At 39.5% G+C, this 16746-nt stretch overlaps 1 protein-coding gene across 11 annotated transcripts in view; it reads right to left on the reverse strand.

Moving 5' to 3' along the window:
* ANO10 (anoctamin 10) overlaps positions 1-16746 on the reverse strand; it is a 222053-nt gene that overhangs the window by 168435 nt on the left and 36872 nt on the right. For all 11 annotated transcript variants that reach the window (XR_013448554.1, XM_078074107.1, XM_078074108.1 and 8 more), the window contains 2 exons: positions 16176-16250; positions 14333-14515 (listed from right to left, as the gene is read on the reverse strand). Coding sequence is in view for 10 of the 11 variants with exons in the window: in XM_078074107.1 (XP_077930233.1) it covers positions 14333-14515; positions 16176-16250 (258 nt within the window). In the remaining variant the exon portion in view is untranslated. The remainder of the gene's footprint in view (positions 1-14332; positions 14516-16175; positions 16251-16746) is intronic.

The following is a 16746-nucleotide window of genomic DNA, read 5'->3' on the forward strand; positions in this document are numbered from 1 at the left end:
TAAAAAACTGAAGGTGGTAATGATGTGGGAAACAAAGGCAAAGAAAAATTATTAAATTTCCTCACTACTTACAGCCCACTGACAAGTCCTTGCAACAGGCAGAGTGACCTTCCTCTAGGAACTCAGCTGCCTCCATGTTAATACTTTGCAAAGGGCAAAAGGCAAAGTTAGGCCCAACCCCCAGGATGCTGTAAGTCTACTTTAACATAAAAATTCCTTTGGAAACTTCCTTTATCTCAAACCCCCCCCACCTCCACCAAGATACATGTGGCAATCATCCTCCAAGCATATACATCTGAAGGGTCTCATGACCGAGGGTTTACTAAACAATAATAAATGACCTTTTCCCAACAATAGCTAGCCCCCTCAGGATCCTGGAAACCTTGTTTCCAAAATACCTGGGAGGCCTACGCCATCCCTAACCCCCTCCCAACTTGAAAGTACATAATGGGTCACTCCTCATGACCCCAGTGCCGCTCTTTCTGCCCACAGGTCCTGTCCCCATGCTTTAATAAAACCACCTTTTTGCACCAAAGACATCCTAAGAATTCTTTCTTGGCCGTTGGCTTCAAACCCTAATGTCTTTCCTTTATCAGTGATGCCAGTGAAAATGGCAGAGTAAGGACCTCCAGAAGTTTTCCCCTCCATGAAAACGGAGAAAAATGGCAAAATGTGTCAGAACCAACTTTTCGGGTACTCTGGAAGTTAACCAAAGGCTTGTAGCAATTCTGGCTGCATACAGTCATGACAAACATGTCACTCTTCTGGCATTTTAACTTACTCTAGTCTCATCTCCTGCTCTCCAGCTCTGCAGCAACCTTGAAAAAAAACCCAAAAAACAGCATGCGCTCCCAGGACCAGAGGGAGCAGAGTGTGGCTGGAGATCTTTGAAAGCCTCATTCCCAAAGGGAAACCATTATCTGACCTGGTTAGTGGTACCTTAGAAGAGCCCCCACTCGAAAGGCTCATCTTTATTCAACTTCATTGAGTCTCTTTCAGTGCTAAAGCCTTCTCCTTTATGTTATGGTATGTTAGTTGAATTTTTAAACATCAGTCTGCCTGAGGTAACGGGTAGCAGCTGGGGCAAACAAGAGACTAGCCAGGGAGCTCAAAAGGGCAAGCTGAGGAATGAGACATCCACGGGGGTTTGAAAAGCTCCAACATTTTTCTGGAAATCTAAAAGACCAGGCACATGCATAGGCTCATGCATAATCTCAGGAAAGATCTGAGAAGGCTCTAAGATCTCACCTCCGCATAAGCAGAAAGTGAATGCTAAGGCAGAATTTTAAACTTCCTGGTTTAGTGTTGAAGGCATGCCCCACCACAAAAACAGAGACCTAACAGACATCTGATGAAGGATAGAAGCAAAAAAAATGTTCACCTTTAACCCAGTAGGCTGACCTATGGCCTGCATAATTTTGATAAGGATCAAATTAAGTGCTGGTTGCTACATTCTTAAAGGGTCTCATGTCTGCCTGTATATCTCACTGATAGTTAATATCGAACTGAATAAGCACTAGAGAAATCTGCAAAAGTAGTGTTACGAGTAGAAATTTGAAGAAACATTCACGATCTAATACTCCCTACATGTCCTCTCCCCCTTGAGCATTAAGCATATAACCACCAGATTCATAAAGCAAAAGTGTAAATCTTTCTGCCCGAAGGTCCTGTCCCTATAGACAGAAAGCACCTTTTTGCACCAAAAATGTCTCAAGAATCTTTCTTGACTGTTCTCTTGCAGCCCCACATCAACATCTACATAACACTGAACCCAACAACAGAATACTCATTCTTCTCCAGTGCACACGAAACATTCTTCAGGTTAGATGAGATGTTAGATCATAAGACAATTCTCAACAAATCTAAAAGGCTTAAAAATCATACAAAATATCTTCTCTGACCACAATGGAATGAAAGTGGAAATCAATAACAGAAGGAAATTTGGGAAATTCACATATTTTATGGATATTAAGCAACATACTCCTAAGAAACCAAGGAGTCAAAGAAGAAATCACAAGAAAAATTAGAGAATACTTTGAGATGAATGAAAATTAAGATACAATATATCAAAACTTATAGGATGTTGTGAAAACAGTACTCAGAGGGAAGTTCATGGGTATAAATGCCTTCGTTTAAAAAAAAAAAAAAAGGCAGATCTCAAAACAACTAAAATTTTCACCTTAAGAATCTAGTAAAAGAATAGTAAACTAAATCTAAAGCAAGCAAAAAGAAATAAATCAACACAACAAAGTTTTATAGATATATATGATAATTTATATAATACATATTTTATTTTTTAAAGATTTTATTTATTTGTCAGAGAGAGAGAGAGAGCACAAACAGGGGGAGTGGCAGGCAGAGGGAGGAGCAGGCTCCTCACTGAGCAAGGAACCCGATGCAGGGCTCGATCCCAGGACTCTGGGATCATGACCTGAGCCTAAGGCAGATGCTTAATCAACTGAGCCACCCAGGCATCCCTAAATATATATTTTTATATAATTAAATATAGTCATATCAATAAATACAGAAAAAAACCCAAAATCTGATACCCTTTCATGATAAAAACACTCAACAAATGAGTAATAGTAGAGAATTTCCTCAAACTGATAAATAGCATCTATGAATCACCACAGCTAACATCATACTTAATGGTGAAAAATTGAAAGCTTCCCACCTAAGATCAGGAACTAAACAGGAATGTCTGCTCTTAACTCTTCTATTCAATACTGTCCTTGGGGTTCAAACCAGAACAATAAGGCAAAGAAAGAAAGAAGAGCCATCCAGAACAAGACAAGAATGTCTGCTCTAACTCTTCTATTCAACACTGTCCTTGGGATTCTAACCAGAACAATACGGCAAAGAAAGAAATAAAAGCCATCCAGAACAAGAAAAGAAGTAAAACTATTTCTATTTGCAGAGGACATGATATTATATATAAAAAACCCCTAAAGAACCCCCCCCCAGGAGACTATTAGGTCTAATAATAAGCAATCTAATAACAAACTTCAGTAAGGTTGCAGGATATAAGATCAACATACAAAAATCAATGGTATTTCTATAAACCAGTAATGAACAATCTCAAAATGAAATTTAAAAAGAAATTCATTTACAATAGTATCAAAAAGCATAAAACACTTACTAATAGATTTAATGTGTCAGAACCAACTTGTACACTGAAAACCACAAAGCATTGCTGAAAGAAATTAAAGACCTAAATAAATGGAAAGATATTCCATGTTTACAAATTAGAAAAGATGGAAATACTCCCCAAATTGATGAATAGATTCAATGCAATCCCAATCAAACTTCCAACTGCATTTTTAAAAGAAATGGACAAGCTAATCCTAAAATCATAAGGAATTGCAAAGGACCCAGAATAGCCAAAACAATCCTGAAAAAGAACAAAATTAGAAAAATCACATTTCCTGGTTTGAAAACCTACTACTAAGCTACAGTATAGCACTGGCATAAGGATAGAAATGTAGAGGAATAGCACTGAGAGTCCAGAAACAAATCCATGTATCTATAGTCTTATAATTTTCAACAAATGTGTGAATATCATTCAATGAAGAAAAAAATGATTTTTTTTAAACAAACGCTGCTAGAACAGCTGGATATCCACATGCAAAAGAATGAATCTGGACTCCTTCCTCATCCTACCTACAGAAATTAATTCAAAATGGATCAGACCTAAATGTAAGAGCTAAGTCTATAAAATTCTTACAAGAAAATATAGGAGCAAATCTTCCTGTGTTTAGGTAAGGCAATGTTTCTTAGAGATGACACCAAAAGAACAAGCAACAAAAAAGAGAGAAATCTGACTCCATCAAAATTAAAAACTTTTGTGCATCAAAGGACACTCAAGAAAATAAAAAAGCTAACCCACAGAATGGGAGGATATATTTGCAAATCATATAGCTGATAAGAAATTTATATTCAGGGGCATCTGGGTGGCTCAGTCAGTTAAGCAACTAACTCTTGATTTCAGCTCAGGTCATGATCTCAGGGTGGTGAGACTGAGCCCTGCATCAGGCTCTGTGCTAGGTATGGAGCCTGCTTAAGATTCTCTCTCTCCCACTCTCTCTCTGCTTCTCCCCCTACCCCTCTCACACTCTCTCTAAAAAAAAAAAAAAAAAATTATATTCAGAATATATGAAGAACTCTTGCAGTGAAATAATAAAAAGACAGATAATCCAATGAAAAATGGGCAAAGAATATGAATATGTATTTCCCCAAAGAAGAGACAAATTGGTCAAAAAGCACATGAAAAGACGATCAGTATCTTTAGGCATTAAGAAAATGCAAATCAAACCCACAATGAAATACCATTTCATACGTATTAGCTGTGGCTATCATTAAAGAGGGGGAAGGGCGCCTGGTGGCTCAGTTGGTTAAGTGTCCAATGCTTGGTCTCGCTCAGGTCATGATCTCATGGTCGTGAGATCAAGCCCCATGTCCAGCTCCATGCTCAATGTGGAGTCTGCTTCAGATTCTCTCTTTCTCCCTCTGGCCCTCCCCCAACTTGTGCACATGATCTCTCTCTCAAATAAATAAATCTTAAAAAAAAAAAAAAAGAAAGTTACTTAAAAAGGGGGAAAAAGGCAAAACATAACAAGTGTTGATAGAGATGTAGAAAAAAATGGGACTGGGAGGGATGGAAAATGGTACCAATGCCTTTGAAAACTGTCTGGCAGTTCCTCAAAAAGTGAAACGCAGATATGACCTAGCCTATGCTAACGTATGTTCATAAGAAACATATGTTCATACAAAAGCTTGCACACAAATGTTCATACCAGCATTATTTCTAACAGCCAAAAAGTGGAAACAATGCAAATGTCTATCAACTGATGAATGAATATATAAAATGTAGTATATCCATACAATGGAATATTATTCAACCATAAAAAGGAATGAAGTACAGATACATGCTATCTCATGGATGAACCTTGAAAGTGTTATGCTTAGTGAAAGCCAGACACAAAGGCCACATACTGTAGGATTCCATTACATGACATGCACACAATAGGCAAATCCACAGAGACAGAATGTAGACTGGTGGTTGCCACAGACTGGGTTAGGGGCTGATTGCTGAATGGGTGTGGGGTTTCTGTCAGGGCTGATGAAACATTCTGGAATTAGTGGTGATTGTTGTAAAACCTTGTGAATTCACTAAAAATCATTACATTGTACTGATTCAAAATGGTGAATTTTATGGTATGTGAATTATATCCCAATTTTTAAAAAAAGTAAAGAAAAAAAAGCTGATAGTAACAAGGAACCTCCTGAGAGTCACTCCAGCAGAAGCAGCAGATATACCAAAGAGGCCAAAGAAAGAAATCCACAGCAGAAAGTGGGGAAACAATAGAAGCAGGAAGAAATCACCCTCAAACTATGTTTAAAAACCTTACTAATATGTTTTAAAAGATTTGGTCTAAAGGAAGAAAGGGGCAACAATCATTATATGCCCTCAACTTGGTGGGGGAGAAACATAAACATAAGTAGTATGAGGTAAGTTATTTAGTTATTTAATAATTGGACAAAGGAGCCTTCACTGAAGTAGGATGCCTAGGCGTTGGTGACTCTCACTTGTCACTTGAGTGACATCACAACTCTACAGGACCCAGTGACATGCTACTCAAACTCCTCACTCCTCACTAGAGGCCTGCTGTTCACAATGCACGTTTATTCTGACCCAGAGAAGCTGAGCAGCGCTCTACGCCAGGCAGTGAGTGAGTGACAGATCCAGCTTTCATGATGCCTCAGGCCAGGCTTGCCCACTTCCAGCATCCTCAGGCCTCCTCATGACCATCCAAGTGCACAGGCTACAGCAACTCCAGCTTAATAAAAATACTTGTCACAGTATTTTAAAGCAATATTAAGTATTAATATTCTATACTATATAGAATATTATATTGCTTTAAAATACTGTGACAAGTATTTTTACATGAGTATATTCTATATATTATAAAATATAAATGTATATAATATATATACTATATATACTATATACACGCATATATACTATACATTCTATATATTATATATTTATTATATATAGACTATATTAGTATATGCATTATATAAATTATATAAATTACTTATAAATATATAAATTTATTTGATAATTTACATATAAATTATATATTATATGAATATATAATTATATGTTTGTATAATTTATATAATATATATTATTAAATATTTTATATATATTCTATATTATATACAATAATTCTAAAATGAATTATTATAATTATTATTATGGTATCTCAGAGTCCGTCTTTCACCAAGACATGATATTAGGCTCAACAGCTGAGCTTAGTGTAGGTCAGATTCCACTTCTAGTCAATTTCTTTTCTTGTTTTGTATTTCACTAAAATAGAAAATACCCAAATGTAAGTACTGGGAATGGTAGAAAGTGCTTCTTTCAGATGCTCTGGGTATGTGAACGAAGCATGAACCCAGGGACTCTGAGTTAGTCTCTGGCTGTTTTCAAGGCTCACATGTGCCTCTGGAGCTGGGCGGGTTGCGGGGGGGATTAGCGCTCAGCTGGAGATTCAGAGGTGAGTAGTTTCTAAACCACTCTTTGGTTGCATTTGCTTCTGGAAAGTATTTCCTTATGCTGTGTTGCAGCATATAGATGAGGTTTTAAAATATACCCAGTGATATAGCATTGATTCATTTCTCTGAAAAGTGTAGAAATCAAGAGTTAGGAAAGAGTGAAAATCTTAGCTATTAAGCCATTTTTACCACAATTCAGTCTTAAGAAATCCTGGCAGCCTACATCCGGTTTTCAAAACTGCACTGTTTCAGTTCCGACAGTACAAGGTTGGGCCTCTGCAGAGATGTGTAGACAAATTCTCCTGGGTGTGCCACTAGGCAGCCTCCGGAAGGCATGCCCAAGTCTTCCTGGCATTTTTAGCATACAACACCCAGGGAGCCCCTACCCCACCGAGCAGCGCACTGCGCATGCTGTTTCTATCTCACACAGGAGTGAGTGTAGTATGCACATGTTAACACTTTATCGGTACTTTTACACTTCTGAGCACTTCTGAGCCAGTAAATTTAGCAAAGCAGGGACATACTCCAACAGCAAGAAGGAAAAAAAAAATGCAAATTCGACAAAGTAAATAACTGCATATTAAAACAGAAATACATTAACCAAGACACACTCTACCCTATTAGCTGCAAGTTAGCAAGGACCAACTAAGACAAACTTACAAAAATTTAAGAACAAAGCAGTCATTAAGAATACTTTCTGTGAAATTATAACTAATTTTACATATCTATTTACTAAATGAATGAAAAAAAGTTTCAGGTTTCAGGTGATCCATCCCACTGGCTCCTCAAACCAGCCCTGGAGAAACACCATGTCTGGGAGTTCCCTACGCTGAGTGTCGGACAAGGAAAGAAAGTATACTGAGGGCAACAAGCAGCACACAGACATCAAAGGCTGGCCATTCTTCTCCTAAAACTGTTCCTCATTCCATATCATATTGAATGCCTGCTAAGAGTTACCACGATAAATAACATGGGGACCCTGCCCTCAGTGATTGAGAAAGGAAAATTATTAATAAGTGGCACAAAATCCTAAATAAAATACTGACATATTCAACATGACAATGTGTATTTAAAAATACTGAACAAGTGGAGTTAATCATTTAAATGTACACTTGGTGTTCCATTAGGAAATTTATTATTGTAAATGAAAATATTAAATAATGAAAGGACTTTATTTAATATGATAGTCTCAAAAGAAGCAATAAATGAAGAATTTGATAAAATTTAACATCCTTCACAATACAAACTCTTAGTAAATAAGGAAAAAAAAACATTTTTAAACTGATAAAAAGTTACCTACCCAAAACATGTGACAAACGTGATACTCAATGATGAGAAGACAAAAAAAAAAATCAGGAACAAGAGAAAGATTCCTGTTGTAACTACTTCTGTCCAAGTTATACTGAACATATTAGTGAAGCCAATAGATAATAACTATCAAGATGAAGGAAAAAAGAAAACAGCCATTATTTATTTATAGCTGAAATATCTGTCTACATAGAAAATCCAAGAAAGTGGATTGGAAATAATGGGAGGATTCAGCAAGGTTGCTGGATAAAACATACAAAAATCAACAGCATTCCCATGTACTAGCAACAACCAATTAAAAACTATTTTTAAAGGGGTACCAGTTATAGGAAAAAGGAAAATCTCAAAGTATCTACCAGCAGATAACTTATTCATTACAAAGTGAAAAACAGCCTCTATAATCTGCCTATCACCAGGTCAATCAAGGGATCAAACAAGGCAGCTCCACACAGGGGGCAACCTGACATCATGCCCCCTGATAGGGTACAATGATGGTACCTTTCGGTAACTGCTAAGCTTGAATCTCATGAGGAAACAAGGGGACCAACTGGCTGCACCAAAACCAATGCCTTGAAAAACAAAAAAGGCAGGGGAGTTATTCCAGATTTGCAGTTTTCAAGCTTTTTGGTCTTTGAAGCCCTAAACTCTTTTTTTTAAAAAATTTTTTATTGTTATGTTAATCACCATACATTACATCATTAGTTTTAGAAGTAGTGTTCCATGATTCATTGTTTATGCATAACACCCAGTGCTCCATGCAGAACGTGCCCTCTTTAATACCCATCACCAGGCTAACCCATTCTCCCACCCCCCTCCCCTCTAGAACCCTCAGTTTGTTTTTCAGAGTCCATCGTCTCCCATGGTTCGTCTCCCCCTCCATTATCCCCCCCTTCGTTCTTCCCCTCCTGCTATCTTCTTCTTCTTTTTTTTTTTCTTAACATATATTGCATTATTTGTTTCAGAGGTACAGATCTGAGATTTAACAGTCTTGCACAATTCACAGCACTTACCAGAGCACACCCTCCCCAGTGTCTATCACCCAGTCACCCCATCCCTCCCACCCCACCCCCCACTCCAGCAACCCTCAGTTTGTTTCCTGAGATTAAGTTCCTCATATCAGTGAGGTCATATGATACATGTCTTTCTCTGACTTATTTCGCTCAGCATAATACCCTCCAGTTCCATCCACGTCGTTGCAGATGGCAAGATCTCATTCCTTTTGATGGCTGCATAATATTCCATTGTATATATATACCACCTCTTCTTTATCCATGCATCTGTCGATGGACATCTTGGCTCTTTCCACAGTTTGGCTATTGTGGACATTGTTGCTATAAACATCAGGGTGCACGTACCCCTTCGGATCCCTACATTTGTATCTTTGGGGTAAATACCCAGTAGTGCAGTTGCTGGATTGTATGGTAGCTCTATTTTCAACTTTTTGAGGAACCTCCATACTGTTTTCCAGAGTGGCTGCACCAGCTTGCATTCCCACCAACAGTGTAGGAGGGTTCCCCTTTCTCCACATCCCCGCCAACATCTGTCGTTTCCTGACTTGTTAATTTTAGCCATTCTGACTGGTGTGAGGTGGTATCTCATTGAGGTTTTGATTTGGATTTCCCTGATGCCGAGCGATGTTGAGCACTTTTTCTTGTGTCTGTTGGCCATTTGGATGTCTTCTTTGGAAAAATGTCTGTTCATGTCTTCTGCCCATTTCTTGATTGGATTCTTTGTTCTTTGGGTGTTGAGTTTGATAAGTTCTTTATAGATTTTGGATACTAGCCCTTTATCTGATATGTCATTTGCAAATATCTTCTCCCATTCTGTCGGTTGTCTTTTGGTTTTGTTGACTGTTTCTTTTGCTGTGCAAAAGCTTTTTATCTTGACGAAGTCCCAATAGTTCATTTTTGCCCTTGCTTCCTTTGCCTTTGGCGATGTTTCTAGGAAGAAGTTGCTGCCGCCGAGGTCGAAGAGGTTGCTGCCTGTGTTCTCCTTTAGGATTCTGATGGACTCCTGTCTCACATTTAGGTCTTTCAACCATTTTGAGTCTATTTTTGTGTGTGGTGTAAGGAAATGGTCCAGTTTCATTCTTCTGCATGTGGCTGTCCAATTTTCCCAACACCATTTGTTGAAGAGACTGTCTTTTTTCCATTGGACATTCTTTCCTGCTTTGTCGAAGATTAGTTGACCATAGAGTTGAGGGTCCATTTCTGGGCTCTCTATTCTGTTCCATTGATCTATGTGTCTGTTTTTGTGCCAGTACCACACTGTCTTGAGGATGACAGCTTTGTAATAGAGCTGCAAGTCCAGAATTGTGATGCCACCAACTTTGCTTTTCTTTTTCAACATTCCTCTGGCTATTCAGGGTCTTTTCTGGTTCCATACAAATTTTAGGATTATTTGTTCCATTTCTTTGAAAAAAGTTGATGGTGTTTTGATGGGGATTGCATTGAATGTGTAGATTGCTCTAGGTAGCATTGACATCTTCACAATATTTGTTCTTCCAATCCATGAGCATGCAACGTTTTTCCATTTCTTTGTGTCTTCCTCAATTTCTTTCATGAGTATTTTATAGTTTTCTGAGTACAGATCCTTTGCCTCTTTGGTTAGATTTATTCCTAGGTATCTTATGGTTTTGGGTGCAATTGTAAATGGGGTCGACTCCTTAATTTCTCTTTCTTCTGTCTTGTTGTTGGTGTATAGGAATGCCCCAATTTCTGTGCATTGATTTTATACCCTGCCACTTGACTGAATTCCTGTATGAGTTCTAGCAGTTTTGGGTGGAGTCTTTTGGGTTTTCCACCTAAAGTATCATATCATCTGCAAAGAGTGAGAGTTTGACTTCTTCTTTGCTAATTCGGATGCCTTTTATTTCTTTTTGTTGTCTGATTGCTGTGGCTAGGACTTCTAATACTATGTTGAATAGCAGTGGTGATAGTGGATATCCCTGCCGCGTTCCTGACCTTAGGGGGAAAGCGCTCAGTTTTTCCCCATTGAGAATAATATTTGCTGTGGGTTTTTCATAGATGGCTTTTATGATATTGAGGTATGTACCCTCTATGCCTATACTCTGAAGAGTTTTGATCAAGAAAGGATGCTGTACTTTGTCAAATGCTTTTTCTGCATCTATTGAGAGGATCATATGATTCTTGTTCTTTCTTTTGTTAATGTATTGTATCACGTCGATTGATTTGTGGATGTTGAACCAACCTTGCAGCCCAGTTTGAAGCCCTAAACTCTTAAAAATGAGGACACCAAAGGCCTTTTGTTTGTAGGAGTTCTACCTACACTGGTCAGATTCCACTTCTAGTCAGTTTCTTTTCTTGTTTTGTATTTGATATTTACCATATTTGAAATTAAAACTCAAGACTGTAAAATAATATTTCTCATCAATTCATTTAAATAAAAACATTAATCAATAAAATACTGCTTGAAAAGTAATTACATTTTCTAAGACAAAACATTCAGTGTAGAGAGTAACACTCGTTTATGTTTTTAGCAAATTTCCTACTATCTAGCTTACTAGAAGGCAGCTCATTTACTGTGTGGCAGTATGCTGCTCTAATTGGAGTATTCATCATGAAAATTCATACTCATACAGCTATGCAGTTGGACGTGAACTGGCAGTTCACAGGAGAGGGGCACAATGAAGACCGAGGCGCTACACGGCCTTAGCCCTGTGGCTGGCGCAGCAGGGTCAGAAGACCCTAGTGGACTACCCCTAGTGGGGACATTATGAAGGTTTTCTTTTTCCTTACTTTTTACTCTGTCCTGAATTATCCAAGTTTCCTATAGTGCATAACAAGTATTACTTTTATAATGTTTTTTTGTGTTTCAGTCAGATTGGTTTTTTTCCCCAAAACTTGGTAATATTATTTTAGATTCTCATATAGCAGTCAGGATGAGCTTTACAGAAAACACAATTCTAAGTTCATTGACTTCAGGGGGGAGAAAAATACACCAAGAGGGAAGAAACAGTGCATAGGAAACAACGACCTAGATCAAATGTGACCGAAAAGCATGTCCCCTCTCCCAGTACATGGAGAGAGTTGAAAGAGCAAATACTGGGTTGTCACTCCAGTAGAGAGAGTAGAGGGGGACATACAGGATAGGAGGAGGGCGAAATGCATCAGATCACACAGGGTCATGCAACAGGTCAAGGAGAAGCAGTGCTAACCCAGCGTTCACTCACAGATTCAGGACCTGCAAGAGAAACTAGTGCACTGTTTCCTTTCCTTCACATCAGACAGCCTGTGCTCAACGACAGAAAGACTCTCAACTGGAAAAGCAAAGTCTTGAATCTTGATCCTGATTTACTTGCCAAGTGATTAACAACATAGAGCTTCATTTGCCTTTTATTAACACGGGAAAAGCAATGCTTATCTTACCTTCCTTCATAAAGGTATTATCAGATGTCATCAAGTGCCAAAAAGGTGAGGTGTTAAGATTCTGGCAGTGTCACCTAATTAGCACACAGTTCTTAGGTGACTTAAAATTGCTAGGGCGAGGGGCATATTGCTTGAATTACTGTATACCATTCACCGAGCCAAGGGAAAAGGAGAAGAAACTGGTCTAGAGAAGAGTGTGAATTTGGTTTGGAGCACTTCAGGGGATGATGTTGTTTGCCCAAATAATTCAGAGAAAAAAAAGAGATGAAAGCAGATTCTAACTGATTACAGGAAGAGAAGTAGGGAAGTAGAGATAATAATATGGAGAATTATTTCAAGAAACTGTGAGGGGCAGGAAAGACAGGACACGAAGAGCAGAAGATGTGAGGGTCTGCTTGGTTTGGGGCAGGAGGGCTGCTGACAGGTGGGGTAGGGCGAAAGGGAAGTGGGAGATGGGGGAGCTCCAGGTGGGCACTGGGAAAAGAGGCCTCTAAAAATGAGAGGGGATGCAGAGGGGATGGAATAAAGAGCTTGGGGGAAAGACTGCTGGTTGGCTTCCATAAGAGTGAAGGATGAAAAATAAATACAGCCAGAAATACCACTCCCCAGAACAGGCAAGGAAAGGATTCAGACAGTGTGAATTAGACGGAGTTTTTAGGCCACAGTAAGCTAGCCCTCAACCAGTTCAGGCAAGATGGCACCACACTGTGCAAATGTGTTCCTTTAACTCTTCCTGCGTGCGTATATGTGTGTGTGTTGTCTGTGCGCATGTGCACACATGCACCTGTGTTTTCTCTGACACTTCACATATAAATATAAATCGTGTTACTGGTCAAGTGTGCTATAAATTTATACTTTGAATCACATTCTCCCCCAAAGACAGCAGTGACAGAAAATGCTAGTGCATATACGCATATTTTCAAGAGAGGCCTATCACCACTCAAAAACTAGAAAAACAGCTGCACAGGTGAGAAATGGAACAAAATGCAAGGTGGTAAGCAGGAACCTGGCCAAGGGAGGCAGCCATATCTGCATCCATGGAGCAGGGGACTAAGGCACCCTGCTCCAGTGCAGCATAACTGGGGCCAGGCTGTTTGCACAAAACCAGGAGCTAGGACAGTGGAACACTGTCCCCGAAAGGGGGCTGAAAAAAGCCACAGTTGCCACTCTGGAACTATAGCTTGGGCCAATAGCACGCTACCTTACTGGCTCTCCAAAATCCCTGAGGTCATCACAAGGTGGGAGCTCTGGGCTACAAACACCTGGTTCTGGACTAAGGACTTAGCAGCTCAGGGGACAGTTGTGAAAATAAGGGAGGGAAAAGTGAGCAGAGAGAGAATATACTCCTCCTCGAGATGAACGTACCAACTAAAACTCGTACACACACGAGAAAAGGGGGCACATAAGCCAAGAAACTCAAACGACAATTCATCAAGATGGAAGACAAGACTAAGAGAGTTTGCCAGTAAGGGACCCTCGCTGATGTGCCACTGCAGGAAGGTGCAGGATAAACAGTGACCTGGGGCGGACAGGACCCCAACAGCCCTTGCCCACGAACACACGGTCAGGTTGGGGAGCTGTTACAAGTGGCCACAGAGCCGGCAGATCCCTGGTGAACTCAGACCATTTGTATTCACCATGCCAGTAAGTAATTTAAACCAGAAATGACTCTGCCAACTGGTGCTCCAGTTCAGCAGGGCTTCAGGGTCCTGCAGGCGCCGGCAGCGCCCCAAGCCGGCAGGTGCTGCCCCTCCGCAGCCTTCCCATCCCTCCCTGGCTCCCGCGTCTTCACAGCAACGGCCACCTCAAGCCTCCACAGAGGGGCAACAGAACTGGCCAAGCCCCCGCTCTGCGCTGGTAGGCATGACTTCAGATGTAAGGCAGCAACACTTCAATGCCCAGTTCCACCTTTTTTTAAGCTTTAACGTAGCTCTTGGTGAGGATGCTGGCTGGCGGGAACGACACTTACAAAGTAGCCACATCTAAGACAGTGAACCTAGACACATTTGTTACGCTCAGTGCATGACTGTTACTCCCTTTGAGTCAATGGTTAATTCAGCAATATTCAAACTTACCAAGTAGGTTCCCATTTCTTTTTCCAGGACAACTTGTTCATATACTGTAGCATCGATGTCCGCTTTTAACGCCTGCACCTTCCTCTTCACCTGCACATGGTGCTTCTTTTGGAGCCAGTAGGGAAGAAGAGATTCCATAATTTGGTTAAGGATCTGGGAGGTAATGAGGAGAGTGGCCAAGCTCTAAAAAGAAGCACACAAATGGAATCTGACAATGTAGCTTAATAAGATCACAGTATATGTATAATCATGTAGTAAATAAAATGGAACCTTCAACAAATAGTATACTATTAATAAAAACTAGTATTGGAAAAGCTAGGTGCTAGAATAATGTTTCCAATTTATTGTTTTTTCACAGTTAAGACATATTAAAATACAAAAAAGTTGCAATATAAATAAGATTATAATAAGAAATCAATTACGAGTTGGCAGGGGAACAATTTTACTTAAAATTGTGTTTTTTGTTATCTCATCCTTGCTACAACATAATAATCTACATGATATTGCCAATTTTGAAAAAAAAAGCAGTTTGGCCAAACTTAAAAAAAAATTATGAAACGAATACATCCTCCCTCATTGGAGAAAACTTAGAAAAGAGAAAAAGCCACCCATAATTCCACAAGCATGATGGAACCACTGCTGACATAGTAGGATATTTCTTTCCAGTCACATGTAAAAATACAAGTAGTCCATGGACTGTTGTTGACTTTATTATTCCCAACTTTCACTACTATAAATGCTGCTCCCTGGATATCTGTGTACATGAATCTTTGCCCTATCTCTGATGATTTACTAGGGATGGATTAAGGTTCTTGGCAAAGCTGCCCGAGTAGTTTCCAGAAATGCTGTGTCAATTTCTACTTACCCCAAGCAGAGAGAAGTGTTTCTATCACATACCACCTTTCCTGGTATTAAAATTATATTATTTAAAAAGTCCTCTCCTATCCTCACACCTCATCTCCTGTTAAAAAAGGAGACTCTCTAAGGTACTAGAAATGAGAAGTCATACCTTACTAATACACTAATGGCAGGACAGAAGACAGTATGTACATTCAACTTATCAATTGCAAAATGTACTATTTTGAACTTTAAATTTTCCAAAAAAAGTAGCAATATATGTAGTATTGTTAAGAAACAGAACATTTGATTTCACTTTTATGCAAGCTGTTAGAACCATAACTACAAAATCTTTCTCTGATTATACAATTTCCTGAAAAATGATCCCAAGCCTAGGCTTTTGATATTTTTTTAACTAACGATCACAGTATATTAAAGCCAAGAAGGAACAGCCCTTACTGATAGCTGGCTCAATTATAAAAAAGATAATTTAGATAGCAATAATCTGTACTCAATTTATCATTTACTGGCATTTGTGATCCAAGAATGTCAACACACCAAAGTAAACATCAGACTTCCTAAACACCACAGAAAAGACACAGCATTGCATAGGATCTGCTGGCCTCTAAAGTTTAACAACTTATTCATTTCAAAGTGAAATGTATTTAAAGTCCTATCAATCACCCCTCACTCTGGGACACACACAAAACTTCAATTAAGGAATACACGTTCTTCATTAGAATTGCTTTTACGAGCTTTGAGATGAACAATTTATTTTCCACTACTATATGATTAATTTTACAAGTTGGTTAGCTTCAACTAATTTTTCAGTTGAGTATGATATACAGTGCAATGGTTAATGTTTTTTTATTTAGAGTTGGCTTAGAAATATACAAAATGTAAGACTTCATTTGTAAAAATAATAGTGTGAAGACAATTACATTCCCTGAATATAGTTAAGTACCTCTAAAACCTGTAAAACTGATACCTTCTGCTATTCACTCACCTGACGCAACAGCTTCATATCCCTCAAGACGAAAGCAATGTAAAAAAGCGAGGCGAAGCAATTCAGAAAGTTGAACTGTCAAAAAAAGAGAGCAAGATTTCACACTGCTTTACAGTACTTCATCAAAACTGGAAATACAGCATTAAAACTGTAATGAGGGGACTTCCAGTCCTGACAAGACGCCATAGACTTGTTTCTCCCTATTCCTCCTCACTAAGCACATCCACAAACTCTGGAAAGAACACAGCGGCGAGCAAAGGAGTTCTCTGGGACCTGCCTAGAGCCTAGAGGACCAATGACTTTGGGACTCCAGGACAGTGCCAGCGCATCTCCACTACATTCCAACACAAGGCCCAGCCTTTCCCACCCCCAACCAGCACCCCAGATAGCCGGGGGGGGCTCACTCCCTGCCCACCCCCCTGGCCCCATCCCCTGTCCATCTGAAGAGCCGTGCAGACCTGGCAAGGGGGATCTCTCTGGAGTCCTCACTAGCAGTGCTTCCCTCCCTGTAAGGCCTGGCACTCCCCTGCGCCACGGGGAGATACGAGGACGGCCAGACAGCACCGGCATT

Source organism: Halichoerus grypus, chromosome 1 (genome assembly GCF_964656455.1).
Source record: "Halichoerus grypus chromosome 1, mHalGry1.hap1.1, whole genome shotgun sequence".
Taxonomy (NCBI): domain Eukaryota; kingdom Metazoa; phylum Chordata; class Mammalia; order Carnivora; family Phocidae; genus Halichoerus; species Halichoerus grypus.